The sequence below is a fragment of the Jaculus jaculus genome, chromosome 3 (genome assembly GCF_020740685.1).
Source record: "Jaculus jaculus isolate mJacJac1 chromosome 3, mJacJac1.mat.Y.cur, whole genome shotgun sequence".
NCBI lineage: Eukaryota > Metazoa > Chordata > Mammalia > Rodentia > Dipodidae > Jaculus > Jaculus jaculus.
In genome coordinates, this window is record NC_059104.1 from 164,670,313 (window position 1) to 164,692,227 (window position 21,915).

At 41.5% G+C, this 21,915-nt stretch overlaps 1 protein-coding gene across 1 annotated transcript in view; it reads left to right on the forward strand.

The window, feature by feature from the left end:
- Nars2 (asparaginyl-tRNA synthetase 2, mitochondrial) overlaps window positions 1–20,291 on the forward strand; it is a 107,448-nt gene extending 87,157 nt beyond the window's left edge. Inside the window, exons 8-10 of the mRNA XM_045146528.1 lie at window positions 11,527–11,624; window positions 14,535–14,561; window positions 19,198–20,291. Coding sequence (XP_045002463.1) covers window positions 11,527–11,624; window positions 14,535–14,561; window positions 19,198–19,342 — 270 coding nt within the window. The 3' untranslated portion in view covers window positions 19,343–20,291. The remainder of the gene's footprint in view (window positions 1–11,526; window positions 11,625–14,534; window positions 14,562–19,197) is intronic.
- The last annotated feature ends 1,624 nt before the right edge of the window (window positions 20,292–21,915 follow it).

Genomic DNA, 21,915 nt, shown 5'->3' on the forward strand with positions numbered 1-21,915 from the left:
TCAATAAATAAATAAATAAATAGAATGGTTACTGGTATGTGAAATTAACTGAACATGTTGGGAAAACATTATGGAAAGTTTGGAATATTCTGTACAGTACAGGCTTGATCCATATAGAACAGAGAATGGTTTTAGATGCTGACAAGGTAAGATGAAGGATTAATTTAACATGTAGCATACAGGAGCAGTTGGGTTAGGAGTGGCTCAGAGACAAGTAGGATAGTTAAGTGATTCTTCTTGTCATCTGCAATGGGAAGATAATGTTACTAATTTTCTGGGTCAGAGCTCCTTATCTCGGGAATTCAGAGTGATGAACATGGGCAGGGTAAGTGAGCAAGCAGGGCTTATTGAGAAGTGAAAGGAAAAAGTTGGCTGCAGATCTGGAGAGATGGCTCGTGGAGTAAGGCACTTGCTTGCAAAGCCTGAATTCACTTCCTCAATGCCTACATAAAACACAAAGTGGCACATGCTTTTGGAATTTATTTGCAGTAGCAGGAGGCCCTGGTGCACCTACTCATATTCCCGCCCCCCTCTCTCTATTTCTCCTTGCAAATTTAAAAAATATATATTTTTTAAAAGCTCCTGGCAGTAGAGTGAGGTCCCAGAAAAAGGGTGGCCAAAGAGGACTGTGGAACAGAGGGATTTCTATCTTAAGAAAGAGCCTGATCGGTTCTGGCCTGTTGGGCAGCAGTTAGGATAAGGCTGGTTGGTTAATTTGAATACAGAAATGTTTTCCTCCCTCCCGAAGGAGAAACTAATGTATAAGCCTTTGTGTGGCTCCCGGCTGATGATACTCTACTAGCTTGCTTACAATTTAGAGCTACCTAAGGAAGAAAGAAATGTGGTGATTACTTTGGCTCTGAAGGAAAGTGTGTGGGGGGGTGTATTTTAAGGCAAGGTGAGAATTCCATTCCTTTGAAGCCATTAATATCTTTGCAAGCTGTAAAGCTGCCTCTCTGAGCCAGCAGACATAGTGGAATTGACTCAGCGTTATGCCGCTAAGTCGTCTTCAGTCACTGTGGCCTGCAAGCCCCTCTGCATCTTCTGACAAGCATGTGCAGGGCTCTTTTGTTCCTTGTTTTCGGGCGCAAAAGAAAGGACATTAAACTGTTTTTCTTTCTCAGAACTTAGTAAAGAAAAGGTTATGTATCAAAGGCTTTATTCCTATCTAGCCTATTTTTTTTTAATTCAAGTTGTTTTCTTTTCAGTACATTGATGGGAATCAAAGAGCCAGGTTAGAAGGGAGCATCATAAATAGAAACCAGAGTTTGCTCAGCTTGAATACCAGCATGAACTATTTCTAGACAGCATGCCACTGCAGCTGTGTGACTTAAGCAGAATAAAAACTTGTACCCAGTGGAGGAAGATGTGCCAGAAAGCATTCTGAGTCTAGAGGATGTGCCCAAAGTGAACCAGGTTTTGCTTAAGCGAGGAGAGTTAGAAAAATGTACAAGAAAATCACCCATGGCCTCCAGTGGACCATGAGCAGAATGAAAGGGCAGCAGAGCAAAGATGTGTAGAAACTTAACCTATTTGCAGTTAAAGGGCTTAAATTTGGTCAACTTTGAATTGAGACATTTTACTCTGCAGCTGGGGGATCTATAGTGAGCAGTTTGGTACTGGTTGCTATTCCTTACACCTCATTACTCCCAGTAACCACCAGACCTGCATAGCTATAGCCACTGTGTGTAACTTCTGCTCCTACGTGCTTTTCTCTTAGAATGATGGTGATTATTAATTCAGAAGGATATTAAAAAATTCAAAGCCATTGGCTGGCTTTTGGCTGTGATTTAATAAGATTCCAAGAAAAAGACCAACATAAGGATTACTATGGGGATCCCGGTGCCATCATTACTTACCATGTTTGTTGTTGAAATTGTTATGATGAAACCCGTCAACAGGAACACATGAGTATGTTTTGGGCCATCTAATTAAGAGATACAGATAATTCATAAACGAAAATTTCAAAAACTTACAGCTTCATTCCCCAGGGTCAAAGACCATGTGTTCCTTCAAGGGTCTTAAGACATGTCCTAACCTATTTGAAAAGCCAGGCATGCCGCAGCTGACTGCAGAAAAGAGGTGGTGACAGTAGTCCAGTTTCTGAGTCACCTTTGCAGGTGGCACACTGGAATTGACTGGAAGGACCATTCATGGTCAATTGATGTCAGTACTTGTGATAGAGACTATAATAGTGATTTATGATTATTCACAGGACTTTATTTTTCTTGTGGCATGATGGAAGAAAATAAAGAGTGCTACTAGCCTAGCCTTAATTCTAATAGTAATGAGGAGTTTGTTGGTACTATAGAAGTGAGAGTCTAAGTGGATGAGGTAGGAGCAATACAGTGTTACTCTGCAATACAATTTCCATTTCCCCTCAGAGATTATACTTCCCTGCCAGCCTTTTGTGCTACCTGGTGTGGTAAGCTGTTCTGCTCTGCAGTTTCTGCTGCTCCCTCAGAGAGGACCAGACTTTCCTGTCCATGGACATGAGTTGAGTCATGTGACTTACAATGGCCGAATAATTTGACCAGAAAAGACATTTGTACATCTGCACAAATGCTTTTGCCTTCTGTGCTCTTTTTTGTTTGTCCTCAAATTTCAAAATGAGTTTGTTCTATCACCTTTAGAGCAGGATGGACATAACATAAGTCAGAAAAGGAAAAAATGATCTGGGGATATAACTTAGTTGGTCCAGTGCCTACAAGTAATAGGCCCTGGATTCAGTGCCCAGCACTGCATATAACTGAAAATGGGGATTGCTTGTCTGTAGTTCCAGAAGCCATCATTTGCTACTTCATGAATTCAAGGCCAGCCTGGGCTACATGAGATCCTGGTTTGTTTGTTTTTTTTTAATTTATTTATTTGAGAGCGACAGACACAGGGAGAAAGACAGATAGAGGGAGAGAGAGAGAGAATGGGCGCGCCAGGGCTTCCAGCCTCTGCAAACAAACTCCAGACGCGTGCACCCCCTTGTGCATCTGGCTAACGTGGGACCTGGGGAACTGAGCCTTGAACCGGGGTCCTTAGGCTTCACAGGCAAGCGCTTAACCGCTAAGCCATCTCTCCAGCCCGAGATCCTGTTTTTAAAGGGGGGGGGGACTAGAGAGATGGCTTAGCAGGTATGGTGCTTGCCAGCGAAGCATGGGGACCCAGGTTCAATTCCCCAATACCCACATAAGCCACATGCACAAGGGGGTGCATCTATCTGGAGTTCATTTGCAGTGGCTGGAGGCCCTGGTGCACCCATTCTCTCCCCCACTTCTCTCTCTCTCTCTCTCTTTTTCTGTCTCTCTCATTCTCGCTCTCACTCTTATTCACTCTCTCTGAAATAAAAACAAAAGAAAGTTCATTGTTATAAACTAGTAGTTCTTAATCAGGAATTATTATGGTCTTTTCTTCCTAGCCCTCACAGGACATTTAGCAATGTCTGGAGACACTGAAAAGTCATGCCTACCTAAGATTCAACTGGTATCTAGTGGTCAGTTGTGCTGGTAACATCCATGCTGTGGGCTGGGCGTTAACAGCTTAGTGGTAAGGTGCATGGAGACCCTGGCACTGGAAAAAAAAAATCCCACAATGCATACCTCAGGCCTTTTAAGGCAAGAATTATTTGACCAAAAATGTTACCAATGTTGAGGTGGGATTAAAGGTATAAGCCAGCATTTAAGAGGCAGAGGTAGGAGGATTGCATGTGTTCAAGGCCAGCCCAAGACTCCATGGTGAATTTCAGGTTAGCCTAGGCTAGTGAGACCTACCTTGAAAAACCAAAAAAAAAAAAAAACCACAGAAAATATAATGTCACTGTGGTTATACAGCAAAGTCTCCAGTAAACTGAAATATTAATTAAAATAAAGGAAGTTTGCAATCAAAGACAAATGTGAATTTTTTATGCTTCTCTAAAAATAGCACTTATAAAAACTAATATAAAAATTATCATAATTTAGTCTTGTGAAAAGTGCTAAGATCCCAGAGGCCCTGGCACAAAGTAATACAGATTGTCAGGAAGCCTTAAAAATGAATACTCATGCCGGGCGTGGTGGCGCACGCCTTTAATCCCAGCACTCGGGAGGCAGAGGTAGGAGGATCGCTGAGAGTTCGAGGCCACCCTGAGACTACAGAGTTAATTCCAGGTCAGCCTGGACCAGAGTGAGACCCTACCTCGAAAAACCAAAAAAAAAAAAAAAAAAAAAAAAGAATACTCATGGGGAGGGAGGGAATTACCATGGGATATATTTTATAATCATGGAAAATGTTAATAAAAATTTAAAAAAACTTAAAAAAAATTTAAAAAAAAAGATAAAAGAGAAAAAAAATGAATACTCATGGGCTAGAAGGGTGGCTCAGCGGTTAAGGCGTTTGCACATAAACCCTAACAACCCAAGTTTGATTTCCTAGTACCCACATAAAGCCAAATGCACAAAGTGGCACATGCAACTAGGGAGTCATTTGTAGTAGCAGGAGGCCTTGCTGCATCCTTTTTCTCTCTGCTGGGTGTGGTGGCACATCTTTAATCCCAGCACTTGGGAGGCTGAGGTAGGAGAATCACTGTGAGTACAAGGCTAACCTGAGACTACATACTGAGTTGCAGGTCAGCCTGGGCTAGAGAGCAAGACCCTACCTGGAAAAACAATACATATATATGAAATATAAACTAAAGTAGCATGCCACTGTATGTAACATGTCTGCATTGTAGAAAATTAAGCAAATAAGAGGAGAAAAGGAAATCCATATTCCTATCACAACAGAATGTGATTCATAATCACATTGTGTTCATGTTAGTCTTTTTCTAGTAGTCGCCTATTAATCTCCACTTGAGTTTTTGTTGTTGTACTAATGCTGCATTAAAAAATCCCATGTGTGGGCTGGAGAGATGGCTTAGTGGTTAAGCGCTTGCCTGTGAAGCCTAAGGACCCCGGTTCGAGGCTCAGTTCCCCAGGTCCCACGTTAGCCAGATGCACAAGGGGGCACACGCATCTGGAGTTCGTTTGCAGAGGCTGGAAGCCCTGGCGCACCCATTCTCTCTCTCTCCCGCTATCTGTCTTTCTCTCTGTGTCTATCGCTCTCAAATAAATTAATTAATTAATTTTAAAAAATCCCATGTGTTAGTCTTCTTTTGTATCTCTGATTATTTTGTTAGGACCAGTTCCTAGAACTGCTGTTGCTGATTCTAAGAATATTGCATTTTTAAGATTCTCAGTTATCTGTTGCTAACTCGCTGATCAGTAAAGATTGTATAGAGGCTGGCCGTGGTGGCGCACACCTTTAATCTCAACATTTGGGAGGCAGAGATAGGAGGATCACTACGAGTTTGAGGCTACTGTGACACTACATAGTGAATTCCAGGTCAGCCTGGGCTAGAGGGAGACCCCCACTTCCGGGGTGGGGGGGAGATTATATGAAGTGTCTGAGAGTACTGGTTTATCTATTCTCTTACATAAATATTTCATATTGTTTTCTTCCCCTGACCAAAATAAGAAACTTTAAAATGATGTTGCACTGTCTTGAGATTTACCTTCTTTGATTAATAAACAGAGCTTATCATATAAGGCATGTAGAAACTCTAGAAATTAAAGAAATATCTTCACTGTAGGGCCAGGAATATAGCTTAGAGTACATGCTGAGTAATACACAAGGCCCTGTTCAATCCTCACCACGCAACAAAAATAAAAAAGATAAAGCTTTCTTTTTGAGAAAATAAAAAGAAGTCAATGTATACAAACATAAAGACCTAAGTAAAGGAAGACTGGGGATGTAACTCTTTGGCATTGAGCCTGTCTGTCACACACTGCGCCCTCCTTTCATAGTGCTCATCCTTGAGAGGTAGACGCAGATGGAGAGTTCAAGGTTGAGGGCTAGAGAGATGACTCAGTGGTTAAGGCACTTGCCTACAAAGCCTAATGACCTGGATTCGATTGCCCAGTACCCACATAAAGCCAGATGCACAAAGTGACACATGCATCTGGAGTTCATTTGCCGTGGCTAGAGGCCCTGCAACACCCACTCATTCATTCATTTATTCTCTGTCACTCCTCTCTGTCTCTCTGTCTCTGTCTCTCTCTCTCTGTACTTGCAAGTAAATAAATAAATAGTTTAAAAAAAAAAAAAGAGTTCAAAGCCAGGCGTGGTGGCACATGCCTTTAATCCCAGCACTCGGGAGGCAGAGGTAGGAGGATCGTCGTGAGTTCAAGGCTACCCTGAGACTCCATAGTGAATTCCAGGTCAGCTTGGGCTAGAGTGAGACCCTACCTCGAAAACCAAAAAAAAGTTCAAGGCCAGGTTAGAAAGATGGCCCAGTGATTGAAAGAGCTTCCTTGCAAGGCCTTATGACCCAGGTTTGATTTCCCAGTACCCACGTAAAGCCAGATACACAAAATGGGGCCTGCAGCTGGAGTTTGTCTATAGTAGCAGGAGGCCCTGGTGTACCCACCCCTCCCCCGTCTGTCTGTTTGTCTCTCTAACAAATAATAAAATATATTTTTAAAAAGATTTAAAGGGCATCCTCAACTACATAGTAAGTTTGATGCTAACCTAAAATATGTGGACTCTATCAAAAGGAAGAAAAGTATCTAAAAAAAGGAAAGCAGTTTCCAGTGTAGTGGTGCGTGCTTTTGATCCCAGTAGTCGGGAAGCAGAAGTAGAAGAATTGCTGTAGGTTTGAGACTAGCCTAGGACTACAGATCCAGGTCAGCCTGGGTTAGAAAGTGAGGCCCTACCTCAAAAAAAGGAAAGCAGTTAAATAAATGATGATATTGTGTGGATTGCTATGGAAAGGTCTCACTATATAGGCTAATATGGCCTTAAACTCACCACATTCATGCATCAGCCTCTTGAGTACTGGTACTGCTGGTAACAGGTATATGCCACCAATACCTGGCTTGATAAGATATCACAGTTGAGGAGAAAACATACTTCTGGCTATTTTCTACAAATTTATTTTTAGACTCTTAGGACTTTTCACATGGATATAGACTATAGTTGTTTTAATGTTCAACTTAAAATAGTTATTAAATTCTTGATGTTGGGATGGAGAGATGGCTTAGCGGTTAAGCACTTGCCTGTGAAGCCTAAGGATTGTGGTTTGAGGCTCGATTCTCCAGGGCCCACATTAGCCCGATACACAGGGGGTGCACACGTTTGGAGTTCTTTACAGTGGCTGGAGGCCCTGGTGCACCCATTCTCCCTCTCTCCCTCCCTCCCTCCCTCCCTACCTCCTTTTCTCCCCCCTCCCTCCCTCCCTCTCTCTCTCTCTCTCTCTTTCTCTCTCTCTCTCTCTCTCTCTCTCTGCCTGACGCTTTCAAATAAAGTAACAAAAAAAATTGATTCTTGGTGAAATTATTAGTACCATTTTGTTTGAGATATTCCTATTTTACTCATAAGTATTATAGATAATTAACAAAACTAAAGAGAGGGCTAGAGAGATGGCTTAACAGTTATGGTGCTTGCCAGTTCGATTCCCCAGTACCCACATAAAGCCAAATGAACAAGGTGGCGCATGTGTCTGGAGTTAGTTGGTAGTAGCTAGAGGTCCTGGTGCACCCTTATTCATTCATATTCTCCCTCCCTCCCTCTCTCCCTCCCTTCCCACCCCCTGCACCCCGCTCTCTGCCTCACTCTCAAATAATAAGTAAAATATTTTGTAAAAACTAAAGAGAGAAAGCCAGCCGTGGTGGTGCACTCCTTTAATCCCAGCACTCGGGAGGCAGAGATAGGAGGACCACCATGACTTCGAGGCCACCCTAAGACTACATAGTTGAATTCCAGGTCAGCCTGAACTAGAGTGAAACCCTACCTCAAAAATCAAACAAAGAGAAATATAGAATGTTCTCTCATTTTTGCATGTGTGTGTGTGGTAAGCATACATGTGTGCAATGTGACAGTCTCTCTCTCTGGAGGGTAGCTAGCCAGTTAATCTGAGGTGCCCTCCAGCTGCCTAACTTTCATGTGAGGGCACATCCTCATATCTGCGTGGTAGGAGCCTTCCCCACTGGGTCACCTCCCCGGCCCTCGGTAATCCCTCGTTTCCTTATGGATCCAATACCCAGGTAACTATATATCTAAGACCCAGTGTTGCAGTGAGGCTCATGTTGCTTTCAGAAAACACCCAACCAAGAGCAGCTTGTGGAAGGAAAGGGTTTATTTTGGCTTGCAGATCCTGGGGAAATGACAGCATGAGCAGAGGGTAGACAACAGCTCCCAGCTAACATCAGGTGGACAAGAGTGTGTGAGAAACAACCGGGAAGCTGGCTGTAACACCCATAAGCTTTCTCCCAATAGCTTACTGCCTCCAGGAGGCTCCAATTCCCAAATTACCCCCAGTTGGGGACCTAGCATTCAGAACATATGCTTACCGGGGACACTTGAATCAAACCACCACACCTAGTATGACCTTTTTTTTGAGGGGGAGGGCGGTTCCAGGTAGGGTCTCATTCTAGCTCGTGCTGACGTGGAATTCACTCTGTAGTCTTAGGGTGGACTCAAACTCACGGCAGTCCTCCTACCTCTGCCTCCTCTAAGTGCTGGGATTAAAGGTATGTGCCACCACGCCTGGCTTTTCAGTATATCCTTTTTGTTGTTATTTTGAGAGGGAATTCCAAGATTCTAGAATGTTTCCCCCTCATGGATGTAATATGTATCAGGTGTTATTTTGTGAGCTTTATGAAAATGAAGTTTATGTGTAGCATGTTTTTGAGCTATACTATGTTTTTTATATTAATTTAGTTCCCTAATGCTAGTCAAAGAAAACTAGTACCTTATACATATAAATATGTGGTTAGTGGCATTATGGAAGTAAAGGAATGTAGAAGAATCATCTAGCCCTAGTTCCTTTCTCTCCTTCTGCATTGGCGTTCAGCTATAAGTCTCTGCCAAATAGCTGTTAAGCCTTTTTTTCCCTAAAACATAATTGAGTCAGAATACTTGTCACAAATCTTGTCTAGTACACACATCTTCACTTATGCTCATACTGCTCTCAGTCCCATCTGTACACCCAATCTGTAGGAATTCATCTGAAGTCTCCTCTCTTTGTGCTCCTCCTCCCCCCATTTTATTCTTGGCAATAGCCATGGCTTTCAAAATTTTCCTTTGATCTTCATGTCTAATGAAAGCACATCTAATTGAGATTTTATTATATAAACACAATGCATGTTGGTCATACTCCCATCAGATTATATTCTGATGTTTCCATTCCCCCTACCCTCCATTCCACTGAGAGCCTTCCTCAGTGAAGCTGTCGATATTCACTGTTGGGTGTAAAAGCAACAGTCAGTCTGTGTGAGGAAGACAGTGCCTCAGAACATTTCTTCCTGCCCCTATGCCTCTTAAATTCTCTCAACCCCTCTTCTGCAATGCTCCCTGAGCCATGGAGGCCATGTTATAAGTGTTAAGCTCTCAACGGCCTGATTTTCTGCTCTGATGAGTTTTGGGTTTCCTTGGTGTCTACCACATCTCCCTGGAGGAGGGGCTCATGTCAGCAATAAGAGCTACACTCATTTATCTACCACTTGCTCTGTAATACTTTCTGGGACCTGGCAAATGTGTTAGAGATGATTCCTCTAATACTAGGCGGTTGGCTTCCTTTCTTGTACTGATCAGTCTTGGGTCTCCCTGGTATTTGCTGCTGTCTGTAAAAAACAGATTCTCTAGCTAAGACTGACAGCAGCATGGGTCAGAGGGTATAAACATTAACATTTAGGGCTGGGGAGATGGCTTGATGGCTAAAGGGACTTTCCCACAAAGCCTGGTGTTTCAGGTTCAATTCTTCAGTACTCAGAAGACAGATGCACAAAGCTAGTGCATGCATCATCTGGAATTCATTTGCAATAGCAAGAAGCCCTAGAATGCCTATTCATTCCCATTCATATTCTTCATTCTTTCTCTCTCTCTCTCTCTCTTTCTCCCTCTCTCTCCTTGCAACTAAATAAATAAAATATTTAAAAAAAAAAAAAAAAGAACAGGGCTAGAGGAATGGCTTAGCAGTTAAGGTGCTAGCCTGCAAAGCCAAAAGGACCTAAGTTTGATTCCCTAGGACCCATGTAAGCCAGCTGCACATGGTGGCACATGTTTCTGGAGTTTGTTTGCAGTGGCTGAATGCCCTGATGCGCCCATTCTCTCTGTGTGTCTGCCTCTTTCTCTCATAAATAAAAGAATTTTTAAAAAATAAAATTAAAGAAAAAACAGACATTTAGAAGACATTTTGATGGGCGTAACTTCTCTTTGTAGCCAAAGAACAGTGGACACTTCCTTTTAGGGCCTATGGCCTTCCAAACCATAGTCTTCTGACTTAGCTTCTGAGCAGGTGTGAATTCCTTCCCACTGAGTGAACCTCTTATCCAATCAGAGCAGTTGGTTACCTCCACAACTGTGTGCCACTGTTGCACTATAGTGTTCACCTTGCCTGCCTGGTTGATTTTGTAGCTTATAGAATCCATTTCTTGTTTGTGCTATTGATGACCTTTAACATGCACCTTTCCAGCACTATGAGAACTAACCAGCAGACTTCCAGCTCAGTTGCAGCATGATCTCTCAGTGTCCTTCAAAAGTAGCCTGTGGTATCTTCAGCAATATGGACTTCCCATTTAGATATTATGAGAAACCAAGTGCTTTGGCAATGACCTACATTGTTTTGGGACTTCATGGGCCTTCTTGACCCACTGTTGGGCAGCAGGGGGAGCCCTATTCTGACAACTGGTATTTACCAGCAACAGCTTATGGTTTTAGGGCTAAGCTTTTTCTACCTCTGCAGGATAGAGTATCCCCACCTTCCACCTTCCACCCTCACTTACTCAGAGAGCTAAATCTTTTTTTTAAATAAGAGAGAGAGAGAGAGAGGGAGGGAGAATTGTTGTGGCCGGGCCTCCAACCACTGCAGTCTGGGCTCTGGGGAGTTGAACCTGGGTCCTTAGGCTTCTCAGGCAAGGGCTTTTTTTTTTTTTAATTTTTTTTTATTTATTTATTTGAGAGCGACAGACACAGAGAGAAAGACAGATAGAGGGAGAGAGAGAATGGGCGCGCCAGGGCTTCCAGCCTCTGCAAACGAACTCCAGACGCGTGCGCCCCCTTGTGCATCTGGCTAACGTGGGACCTGGGGAACCGAGCCTCGAACCGGGGTCCTTAGGCTTCACAGGCAAACGCTTAACCGCTAAGCCATCTCTCCAGCCCAGGCAAGGGCTTTAACCTTAACTGCTAAGCTATCTCTCCAGGCCAGGAAAGTTAAATGTTTAATTAGCTAATCAGTTATAAGAAAAACACATTTTTATAATTACATAAATGATATAAGGAGAGAAGAAATTCTACCTGTAATTTGTATAGCATTATTATAAAGATAATATTAAGCATTTGATAATGAAACAGGGAATGTGGACAACTAAAGTGAATGAGAATAGATAACAGCTAATTTTTAAATTGTTGCTAAAAAAAAAAAAAAGAAAAGAAAAGAAAAAGAAATGTCCCATTTGCTAGCTAAGCTGACTGCTATGGAAATCCTGGGAAAGACAGTGCTGCTTCAGTTGGTTTCCTCTTTAGGTTGCTGCTGTTGACCTTCTCGTTCCTGGAGTTGGAGAGCTCTTTGGAGGCAGCCTGAGGGAGGAACGCTACCATGTCTTAGAGCAGCGACTGGACAGGTATTGTTCAAACCTAAAAGAAACACAATTCAGGAACTGGGATGGAGGTACTCAGGGGTCCTCCCAACAGAGTGATAGAAAAATCACTTGGGCCTCCTCACGCCTAACAAACCTGGATGTCAGGTCCCATGTGACCTTGATCAGAGTGTTTTCAACCTCTGGGAGCAGGTCATTTCTTTAAAAAAGACTAAGATAGGGCCCGGCCTGGTGGCACACACCTTTAATCCCAGCACTTGGGGAGGCAGAGGTAGGAGGATCACTGTGGCTTCAAGGCCACCCTGAGACGACATAGTGAATTCCAGGTCAGCCTAGCCTATAGTGAGACCCTGCCTCAAAAGACCAAAAAAAAAAAAAAAAAGGACAAAAACTATAGCCAGGTGTAGTGATAAATACCAGTAATCCCAGCAGGAGGCTGAGTCAGGAGGTTGTACAAGGGCTAGGCCAGCCTGAGCTACAGGTAGACCCTGTCTCACAAAAAGCAAAAGGCACAGCTGCGTATGATGGCTCATAGGCTGAGGTAAGAGGATCACTGAGGGTTTGAGCCTGCTCAAAAAAAATGAGGCAAAAAGCCAGGGAAACCTGGTGGCACTCAAAAAGCAGCAACCAGAGAATCACCACAAGTTGAGCCCAGGCTAATATGCATAGGACGTTCTAAGATAGTCAGAATTAAGTAGCAAGACCTTGTCTCAGAATTAAGAATGGCCAGCCATCAGTAAGTTGAACAGGAGACATAAAGGGTGGAGAAAGGAAGGGAGGAGGATACTTAATAGGTTGATATTGTATATATGTAATTACAATGATTGTAATGGGGAGGTAATATGATTGAGAATGGAATTTCAAACGGGAAAGTGTGGGGGTGGGGAGGGAGGGAATTACCATGGGATATATTTTATAATCATGGAAAATGTTAATAAAAATTAAAAAAAAAAAAAAAAAGAATGGCCAGCCATAATGGCACAGACCTTTAATGCCAGCACTTGGGAGGCTGAGGTAAGAGGATCACAGTGAGTTTGAGGCCAACCTGGAGCTAGAGTCAGTCCCAGGTCAGCCCGTGCTAGAGTGAGACTCTACCTCAAAAAAAAAATTTTTTTTAAGAAAAGTAAAACAAGTTAATAAAAAAGCAAGAGAGTCCTACCTCACTGAAAGCTTGTCCTGTATTTTTTTCTGGCCTGTGTTCTTTTTTATGTACTCTCATTTATGAATGGCAAGCCCCCATTGGGACATAAAGACAGATTGAACCAGGAAAAGGGTGAAGACATTAGCACAAAATTCATCTAAGCTAGCAGTTAGAAGAAATAGATTTCCCTTCCCTGGGTTTGCTACAGTGTATAAGTCTTGATTTAGCTGTTTTATTTAGTTCAAATAAATAACTTAGCTGGGTGTGGTGGCACACACCTTTAATTCCATCACTTGGGAGGCAGAAGTAGGAGGATTGCTATGAGTTCGAGGCCATCCTGAGACTATATAGTGAATTCCAGGTCAGCCTGGGCTAGAGTGAGTAGGGCCCTACCTTGAAAAACCAGAAAGAAAAAAAAAGAAAAGAAAAAGAAAGGAAAGAAAAGAAAAGAAAAGAAAAACAATTTAACCTTGTTTTTTGGGACCTGAAAAATGAATGCAGAGATACATAGGAAATCTTTCGGAGCTGGGAAGTAGGGAGTCATGTTTCTAATTGAACTACCACTCCTACGTGGTGCATGCCCTGCCAGCCAGCCACGAAGACTCCTGCACTAACCAAGGTTATAAGCCTCCGTTTTCCATGATTTTCACTTCTGCTTCACTAGACAGTTAAAAGAAATGAAGTGTCCCATGCCTATATTAATCCCCTTCCAGACAGTCCTGGGTTTCATCTAACCTGGAAAGGTCGTATTTTGAAAATTCTGTTAAATTAACTATTTGCAAGTATTGTTAAATTAACTATTGCAAGCTAATTATTTACAATTAACTATTTTCCTAATGGAGAAATGCCTTAAGAGTTTGTGCATTTTAAGATCCCAGCAAATCTCTGGTGTAATTTAATGTTGTAATCCCAGTCTTCTGAGCTGCTCCATTGGGTTAGGCTCCAAAAGCGTGTCTAGGAAGACTCCCTCCTCCAGTTAGAAGACACCTCCTTACTACCACTGCAGTGTTAGGCAGTCCTGTCCAACTGGGCAATTGAAGTGAAGGTCCAACTCCTTAGATGGAAAGAATTTGAGCATTTTCTGAGTTTTCATTATTATTGTTTTTAATCACCATAAAAATCACACATGGCAAGAAATCTCATCTGTTGAAAGATGAATTGGTCTGTTTTCTTTGCTTGGTTCCTTTCTCCAGGAAACCTTTCCTCATAACATTAAATGTTTACCTAATATTTGGTAGTGTCCAAATTTTCCTTTCCTAGTGTAGTAGTTGTGTGTTCCTAGTCTTTGTATTCTCTGTAGTGGAATTTTCATAGCCCTCATCACTTTTTGAGGGCTGAGGTTAATTATAATGACAACCAAGAGCTTAAAATGTCCTTCACTTTTCTCAAATTAGAAAGAGCCAAATTGCAACCTTATTATAAAAGCAGAATCAATACTCTTGTTTGGAGTGTGGTAAAATGAAAGTTGTGTCTGTTGTCTGTGTGTGCCTCCCAGGCACCTTAATTGATACTTGTCCTTTCTTCAATCACTGGACAGTAAGTTTATGTCATATAAATCCCTTCCTGGGGTCCTGTTTTTATTCTATAATATTTGATGTCTACACCATTTACTTCATAGTATTTTGGGCTATGAGTTACTTCTGAATTTTACCTCCTCAGTGTATTACATATTGTTGGAGGGTGCAGGTTTTGTGTGTATTTCTTTATGAAGTTCTCACTGCATACAGCCCAGAATAAATGCACTTTATCTCACTGTCATTGCCTAAAAGAATTTCATCATTTTCCTTTTCCAGATTAGGACTTAAAGACGACTACCAATGGTAAGAACGCACTCCTTGGTCTGCCCATGTCCCTGTGAAAAAGTGTTAAGAGCTGAACTGGGAACTCAAAAGATTGCTTACGCCCTTTGACTATGTGAAAAATAGTAAAAATAATGGTTACCTTTTAGTTGTTACTTTGTATGTGTTAGAAAACAATGTTACCATTTTTATGTCTGCTATTTCATGCAATCTTCACACTTGAGAGGTAGGTACAATTATTATGTCCTTTTTATTACCCCTCTGAGCCTGAAGGTAAACTTAAACTCCATAGGAAAGAACTGAGAAGTCGTCTTTAAGCCTTAACCTTTGTGCTCTTGTTTGTTGAGACAGTGTCTCACTGTATAGCTGTTCTGTTAACTTTTCCTGGGGAGATGTGAATCTTCACCTCCTATAAGGTACTGACAATAGTCCAGAAAAATTGTTCCACCCAATTCTAGCTTATTAGTAAAGCAGTGAGCTTATTGGGGTTATTTACAGGAGCCTGGATGACTCAAAGGCAGCTGCACCTACATGATTTGCAGGCATCTTAGCTGGTAGGAGAGAGTCTCTTCTCTCACGGTCTTACTCCTTATATAACCTTGGAGTGGGGCCTTGTGAATCTTGTATGTCTCAGGAGCTTCCTAAGACTTGTGAGTTGTTTATATCCTAAACTTAACTTGTCTTTAAGAGCTTCCTGTTCATTCAGAACTTTCTGAGTCTTAACAGCCTGTTTGATTTTGGAACTTCCTACGGTGCCTCCCTCCAGGATGAAGTGTTTCGTTTTGGAGGAAATTGCTATCCAACAGTGGCCCAGGCCAGAATCAATGGTGCCCTAATATCTCCAAGAACTGCATAAATGGCTTCTTAGGGACGACCACCTGTCTTCAGTCACACATTCATTTCTCCACAGCTCTGACTTTATTTCCACAGACCTTTTCTTCAAGTACTTGTAAATCCAGGTTACTTACTTCTTTTTCTATTAACAGTGCTGCTTTAGGATCTTGATAAAATATCCATTGGGCCTGTTACTGGCTTCAGGAGCAGGGGGGACAAATTATACTTTGCCTTTGGTAATGAAGGAGTTACATTTCAATAATGCTAGAATTGGGCCAGGCGTGGTGGTGCACGCCTTTAATCCCAGCACTTGGGAGGCAGTGGAAGGAGGATCACCATGAGTTCGAGGCCACCCTGAGACTACATAGTGAATTTCAGGCCAGCCTAGACTAGAGTGAGACCCTATCTCAAAAAAGAGAGAGAAAAAAAAAAAAAGAAAAGAAATAAATAACAAAAATTTTTTTAAAAAATCTTTATCACTCTCAAATAAATAAATAAAAATAACAAAAAAAATTTAAGAAAGAAAGAAACTATTAATAGTGAGCTAAAGGTCTGGAGAGATTGCTCAGCGGTTAAGGCACTTGCCTGCAAAGCCTAACAACCTGAGTTCAGTTCCCCAATACACACATAAAGCCAGATGCACAAAATGGCACATGCATCTGGAGTTCATTTGCAGTGGCTGAAGGCCCTGGCACACCCATTCTTTCTGTCTCTCTTCTATATCCCTATGTTTGCAAATAGATATTTTTTTAAAAAAAATGTGAGACTGTAATGGGAGTTTTGAGGTTCCTCATCAGTACACCAATATATGACAGTGCCCCACTAATTTGGGGTATCTTCAGATTCTTATCTTATGAAAGAATTGAAATCCACAGACCAGAGGGTAAAGTTTAGAGAGACTTTATTAGACTAAGAGAAGGAAAAGAAAGAAGTACACAGAGCTCCTACCAAGCAGAAGGCAGGAGGAGGTAAAGCCAGTGCAGGAAGCTTTCCAGGGAAACTGGAGAAGGGCCCGAGCTTAAAGAAGCACGCGCACACCCGCATGGGAAGTGCAGTGAAAGGATGTGAGCCTCTTCTCACACTATAAAAGAAGCGACTAGGTCAGGTAGTCAGGGTCCTCTCCCCCCAGAGCAGAGACCTGGAGACCTGGGCATCAGAAGAGATGCCAGCCAAGAGTCTATTTACATTCTATTCTGGTGGGCTTCACTCCAGGCTCAGGTGCATTGTGAGAGAAAGAGCTGATTGGTCTGAACCGAAGGGGCTGGCTCAGGAAGAGGCCCATACGCCTGAGAAGAGGAAGCTGTCTCTGAGGGATGAGACTGGATCAGAGCTGAATTCCAGTTCTGCTGAAGCCCCGGGGTGACATGTCCTTTGGTTCCCTCTTTGGGACCTCCCCTAGCTCACTACCTAGGGGGAGAAAAGTACCTTGCTCCTGTTTCTCCCTCAAGAGGTACTTTAGATACCAAGTTTGTGAACTCTTCTTGAACTCTATCCTGTGAGTAGCCAGATGTCTAAGCAGGTACTCGCTCCCTATTTCTTCTTGACTCATACAAATAAAATCTGAAAGCAGTTCCAGAAATCTCAATTTGCTGTGTGCCTGATACATGTGTACCAAAAGTACACAAGTAAAAAAAAAAAAAAAAGTACACAAGTAAAGCTAGGTGTGGTGGATTTACATACCTGAAATCCCAGCACTTGAGAAATAGACACAAGAGAATCAGAATTCAAGGCCAGCCTATGCTACATGAGACATTGTGTCCAAAAACAAACAAACAACCATACATACATACACACACACACACACACACACACACACACACACACACACACACACAGTGTTAGAAAACTTTTTTTCATCTATAAAAGCAAAGTCAGGCAAAATGTAATAAGTTTAATCATTCTGTTGAATTCCGTAATGGCTGCATGTCTGTGTTTTGTCACCGGTGCATGAAAAATTGAGAGACGTCAGAAGTTTAGTCCTGCACTTGTTCTGCAGCCAGTTTGTTCTGCAGGTGTTTATTTCAAGTGCTTTGGTATGCCTTCATCTCCTTTTGTCAAAAACTAAAAGTATATCCTATTCCCATGCCTTGTAAATTTAAAGTGAATTTCAGCTATCAAATACTTGAATTGCTGAAGATTATTTCTCTCGTTATCGCTTGCAGTTATTATTAATCTGTGAGTTTATACTGAATAAGGCCTGTTATATTGACTTCACACATGGTTACAGCTCATCCAGTTGTAATTCATCTTTTGTTTTAGAAAGATGGGTACTTAATCTTGACGCCTTAAAATATCAACGCATCCATGTATTACTCCTAACAGTAAGGAGATAGATGAAAGGTGGTCTTTATGCTTGAAGAGCCAAATGGCTACCAGCTTGGTGCTAAAGTCTTAGTATGGAGCTAATTTTACAAATCATTTTAAGAAACTGTAGATCTGGGTGTGGTGGTGCACGCCTTTAATCCCAGCACTTGGGAAGCAGAGGTAGAAGGATCGCCAAAAGTTGAAGGCCATCCTGAGACAACATAGTGAATTTCAGGTCAGTCTGAACTACAATGAGACCCTGCCTCGGGGGAAAAAAAAAACAAACTGTAAACTTAACTTTAATTCATATATATGATGCAAGAATTTCCCAAACAAGTAATATAATGAAAATATTTGTATTTAACAGATTTGTAGAGTCTGCATTTTCTTCCTAAAATAACCATAACTTTATTCTGTGCTGGTTTATCAGAGTCTGAGTTTTAATCACAGCCAGATCATTTTGGTGGCCCATGTGTCTTTAAGTGGTAACAGAATGTGCTTGGTGGGCACTGGAAGCTATCTCCCATGCCAGAAATATGATGTCATCTTCACTGGACATGAAACAGAGAGCTAGAAGTTTCTTCTACCCTTTTTATTTTTAATTATTTTACTACTTACGAACGTACATGTATGTGTACACGCACACTAGGGTCTGTTGCCACTGCACACCAATGCCCAACTAGCTTCGTGTGGTTACTAGGGAATTAAACCCAGGCCAACAGGCTCTGAAAGCAAGCACCTTAACCCCTGAGCCTTCTCCCCAACCCTTCACTCTTGCAGATGTTTGTCTGCCCTTCAAGCAATTGTTTCATACAATAAGCGCCTGCTCAGCTGGGTGTAGTGGTGCACACCTGTAATCCCAGCACTTGGGAGGCAGAGGTGGTAGGATCACTAAGAGTTCAAGACTACTCTGAGACTACATAGTGAATCTAGGTCAGCCTGAGCTAGAGTGAGTTTAAAAAAAAAAAAGAAATGCACCTACTCTAAAGCATTCCCTGGAAGTAAGAGGTTGAAACCAATCCCTGCCCCTGATTAGCATACAGTTTAATGAAGGGAAATTTCTCTTTGTAATTTATCACATAAAATTCTTTATTCATCTCTGTGTACTAAAAAATATTATTTGAGTAAGTTGGAAAAAGTTATAATGATCCTACTAAGAAATAGAAGAAAAACATACTTTTATGAAAACTAGCAAAGGTAGCATAAAATCTCTAGTCTCATTAGACAAGTTTTCTGCACATGAATGCATAAGTAACTTAGAAAGAAAAAGAATCGAATGAGTAAAGCCCACAAATGCACAACAGGATCTACTGCTGCTTGTCCAGATGACCTTCAGCAGATAGGCCCCTTAACCTTCTCCATTTCCATCATCTCTGGAGGGAAAAGACTGGTCTGTTCTTCCATAATGACATAGACAATAACAAATGATTACAAAATACTTTTGAAATATAAAATTGTAATCACAACATCTGAGCTCATACAGTGTTTATAGGTGATGATTTTCTGTTTTTAAAAACAGGTATCTGGACCTTCGTCAGTTTGGATCTGTGCCACATGGAGGCTTTGGGATGGGATTTGAACGTTACTTACAGTGCATCTTGGGAGTTGACAATATCAAAGATGTTATCCCTTTTCCAAGATTTACTCATTCATGTCTTTTGTAACTAAAAGATTGTTTTAAGGCAGAGGTACTGCACGTGAATACACACACACATGTCTGGGTGATAGAGTTTCAGAATTGTGGATTTTGATAGTTTTTGTGTCATAAGATACAACAGATGAAGATAGAAATGATCATGCTCACCCTAGAAAGCCAAAGACATGTCATGAAGAGAGAAACTCCCCCAAAACGAGATACTTATACCAAGTGGACTTTTCAAATCCATTACCTCAGTTGAGAACAAAGTAAGTAGCTGACATGTGGTCCCAGCCGCTCTGGAAGCTGGCACAGAGGAAGGAGGAGCACTTGAGCTGGACAGCCTCGTCTCCAAAGAGAAGGAAGGAAGACATTGAGCTAGATGGTCTCAAAGGCCCTTTCAGACTAAGCAAGATGAGACAGTGCTTCACTCGGCCTTGTCACATCAGTAGATCATGTCCCTGCTTCACTTTTGAAAAACAACCAGCAGCTAAAAATAAAACACTGGCTGTTCTTTCCCTTGTCACTTAAACTACAGTATGTACCCCTCATATTCTCAGCATTTTCCTAAACTTTATAGAAAATACTTCCTTTCAAGATATGAATTGATTTAATGAAGTGGGTTTTCTTAATTGAAATCTTTCATTGGGGGAGTCAAAAAACTCATGTTTAGTATATCTTTAATTTTAAAAGTAAGTGAAAAAAAATTTTTTAAGCCAGGCATGGTGGTGCACACCTTTAATCTCAGCATTCGGGAGGCAGAGGTAGGAGGTTCACCCTGAGTTCCAGGCCATCCTGAGACTACGTAGTGAATTCCAGGTCAGCCTGAGCTAGAGTGAGACCCTACCTCAGAAAACACACATCAAAAAAAGGAAATAAGATTGTATTTAAGCTCTTCAATCACTGTCCTAGTATATATTAAATGTTTATAAATGTTCTAATATTTAATAAAATGTTTTAATTGATACCAATGAAAACTCTTCTTAAGTTCCTCTTCTTTTTCAATAAAATTTGAATAAAAATATCTTTAATTGAAGATGAGGTGGAAAAAGCCTAAAGAATGGGTAATTGTAGAGTCCAATGATGCTGTGGTCTAATAAAATGACATGAGCCCTGATTTGGGGGCTTAATACTTGACAGTTCTAATACTTTGGGCAAAGTTACTTATTATGATAGCTGAAGTATCATTTTCTTCCCAGAGTTGATATAGTAAGTGTGTGTGTTGGGTTCTGTTGTGTTGTGTTTAAGGTGTTAGGGGCTGAAGTGACGGCTTAGCAGTTAAAGCACTTGCCTGCAAAGTCAAAGGACCCAGGTACAATTTTCCAGGACCCACTGAGACAGATGCACAAGGTGATGCATGCATCTGGGGTTTGTTTGCAGTGGCTAGAGGCCCTAGTATGCCCATTCTCTCTCTCTCTGCCTCTTCCCCTCCCCCCTCAAATAAATAAATAAAAAGTTTTTAAAAAAATAAAGTGACACAAAACTGCTTATTGCATTTCTTAGTCTCTTTAATTGGAAACATTTGCTACCCTAAAATCTCAGCTATAATCTAATTCCTTGGGACTCTTAAGCCTGGGCTTACCTAATAAGTTGAGGAAAGAACAGGAGGGACAATTAGGTCTTTTGTAAGGCTTGTTGTGACCATGATTACAGGGAGAATCTACATACTCAAAAAATACTATTTGAGCTTATTTTATATGCCATTACTGTGTTAGTTGCCAGATAAGCAGATGTGAGCAAAGCACAAATGACCCTGCCTGGTAGAATTTACAGTCTATTCACAGAGTGAATTCCAGGTCAGCCTGAGCTAGAGTGAGACCTTACCTTGGAAAAAAAAAAAATTATGTAATTTATATATGTGTGTGTGTGTGTGTGTGTGTGTATATATAAAATTTCAAAATATGCATGACAAACTATAAAGAATAAGCTTGGGGGCTGGAGAGATGGCTTAGCGGTTAAGCGCTTGCCTGTGAAGCCTAAGGACCCCGGTTCGAGGCTCGGTTCCCCATGTCCCATGTTAGCCAGATGCACAAGGGGGCACACGCGTCTGGAGTTTGTTTGCAGAGGCTGGAAGCCCTGGCGCGCCCATTCTCCCTCTCTCCCTCTATCTGTCTGTCTCTGTGTCTGTCGCTCTCAAATAAATAAATAAATAAATAAATAAATAAATAAATAAATAGAATAAGCTTGGATATATGTTTGATAGAAAAGGCATTTCTAGGGCTGGAGAGTTGGCTTAATGGTTAAGGCACTTGCCTGCAAAGCCAAAGGACCCAGGTTCAATTCTCCAGGACCCATGTAAGCCAGATACACAAGGTGACACACATGTCTGGAATTTGTTTGCAGTGGCTGAAGGCCCCAGTGGGTGTACCTGTTCTTTCTTCCCCCCTCTTCCCTCTGTCTGTCAAATAATTTTTTTAAAAGACATTTCTAGAAAAAGTGGTATTTAATCTTAAACCTGGATGATTAAATACAGAAACCATTTAAAGATATTTATAACATCAGCCAGTATTAACTCAATACTCTTAATTCTGAGCAAGGTCAAAACATGTAGTCCAGAAAGCTGAAGCTGTAGAGTTTTTCAAGGACTTTGGGAATCATGCA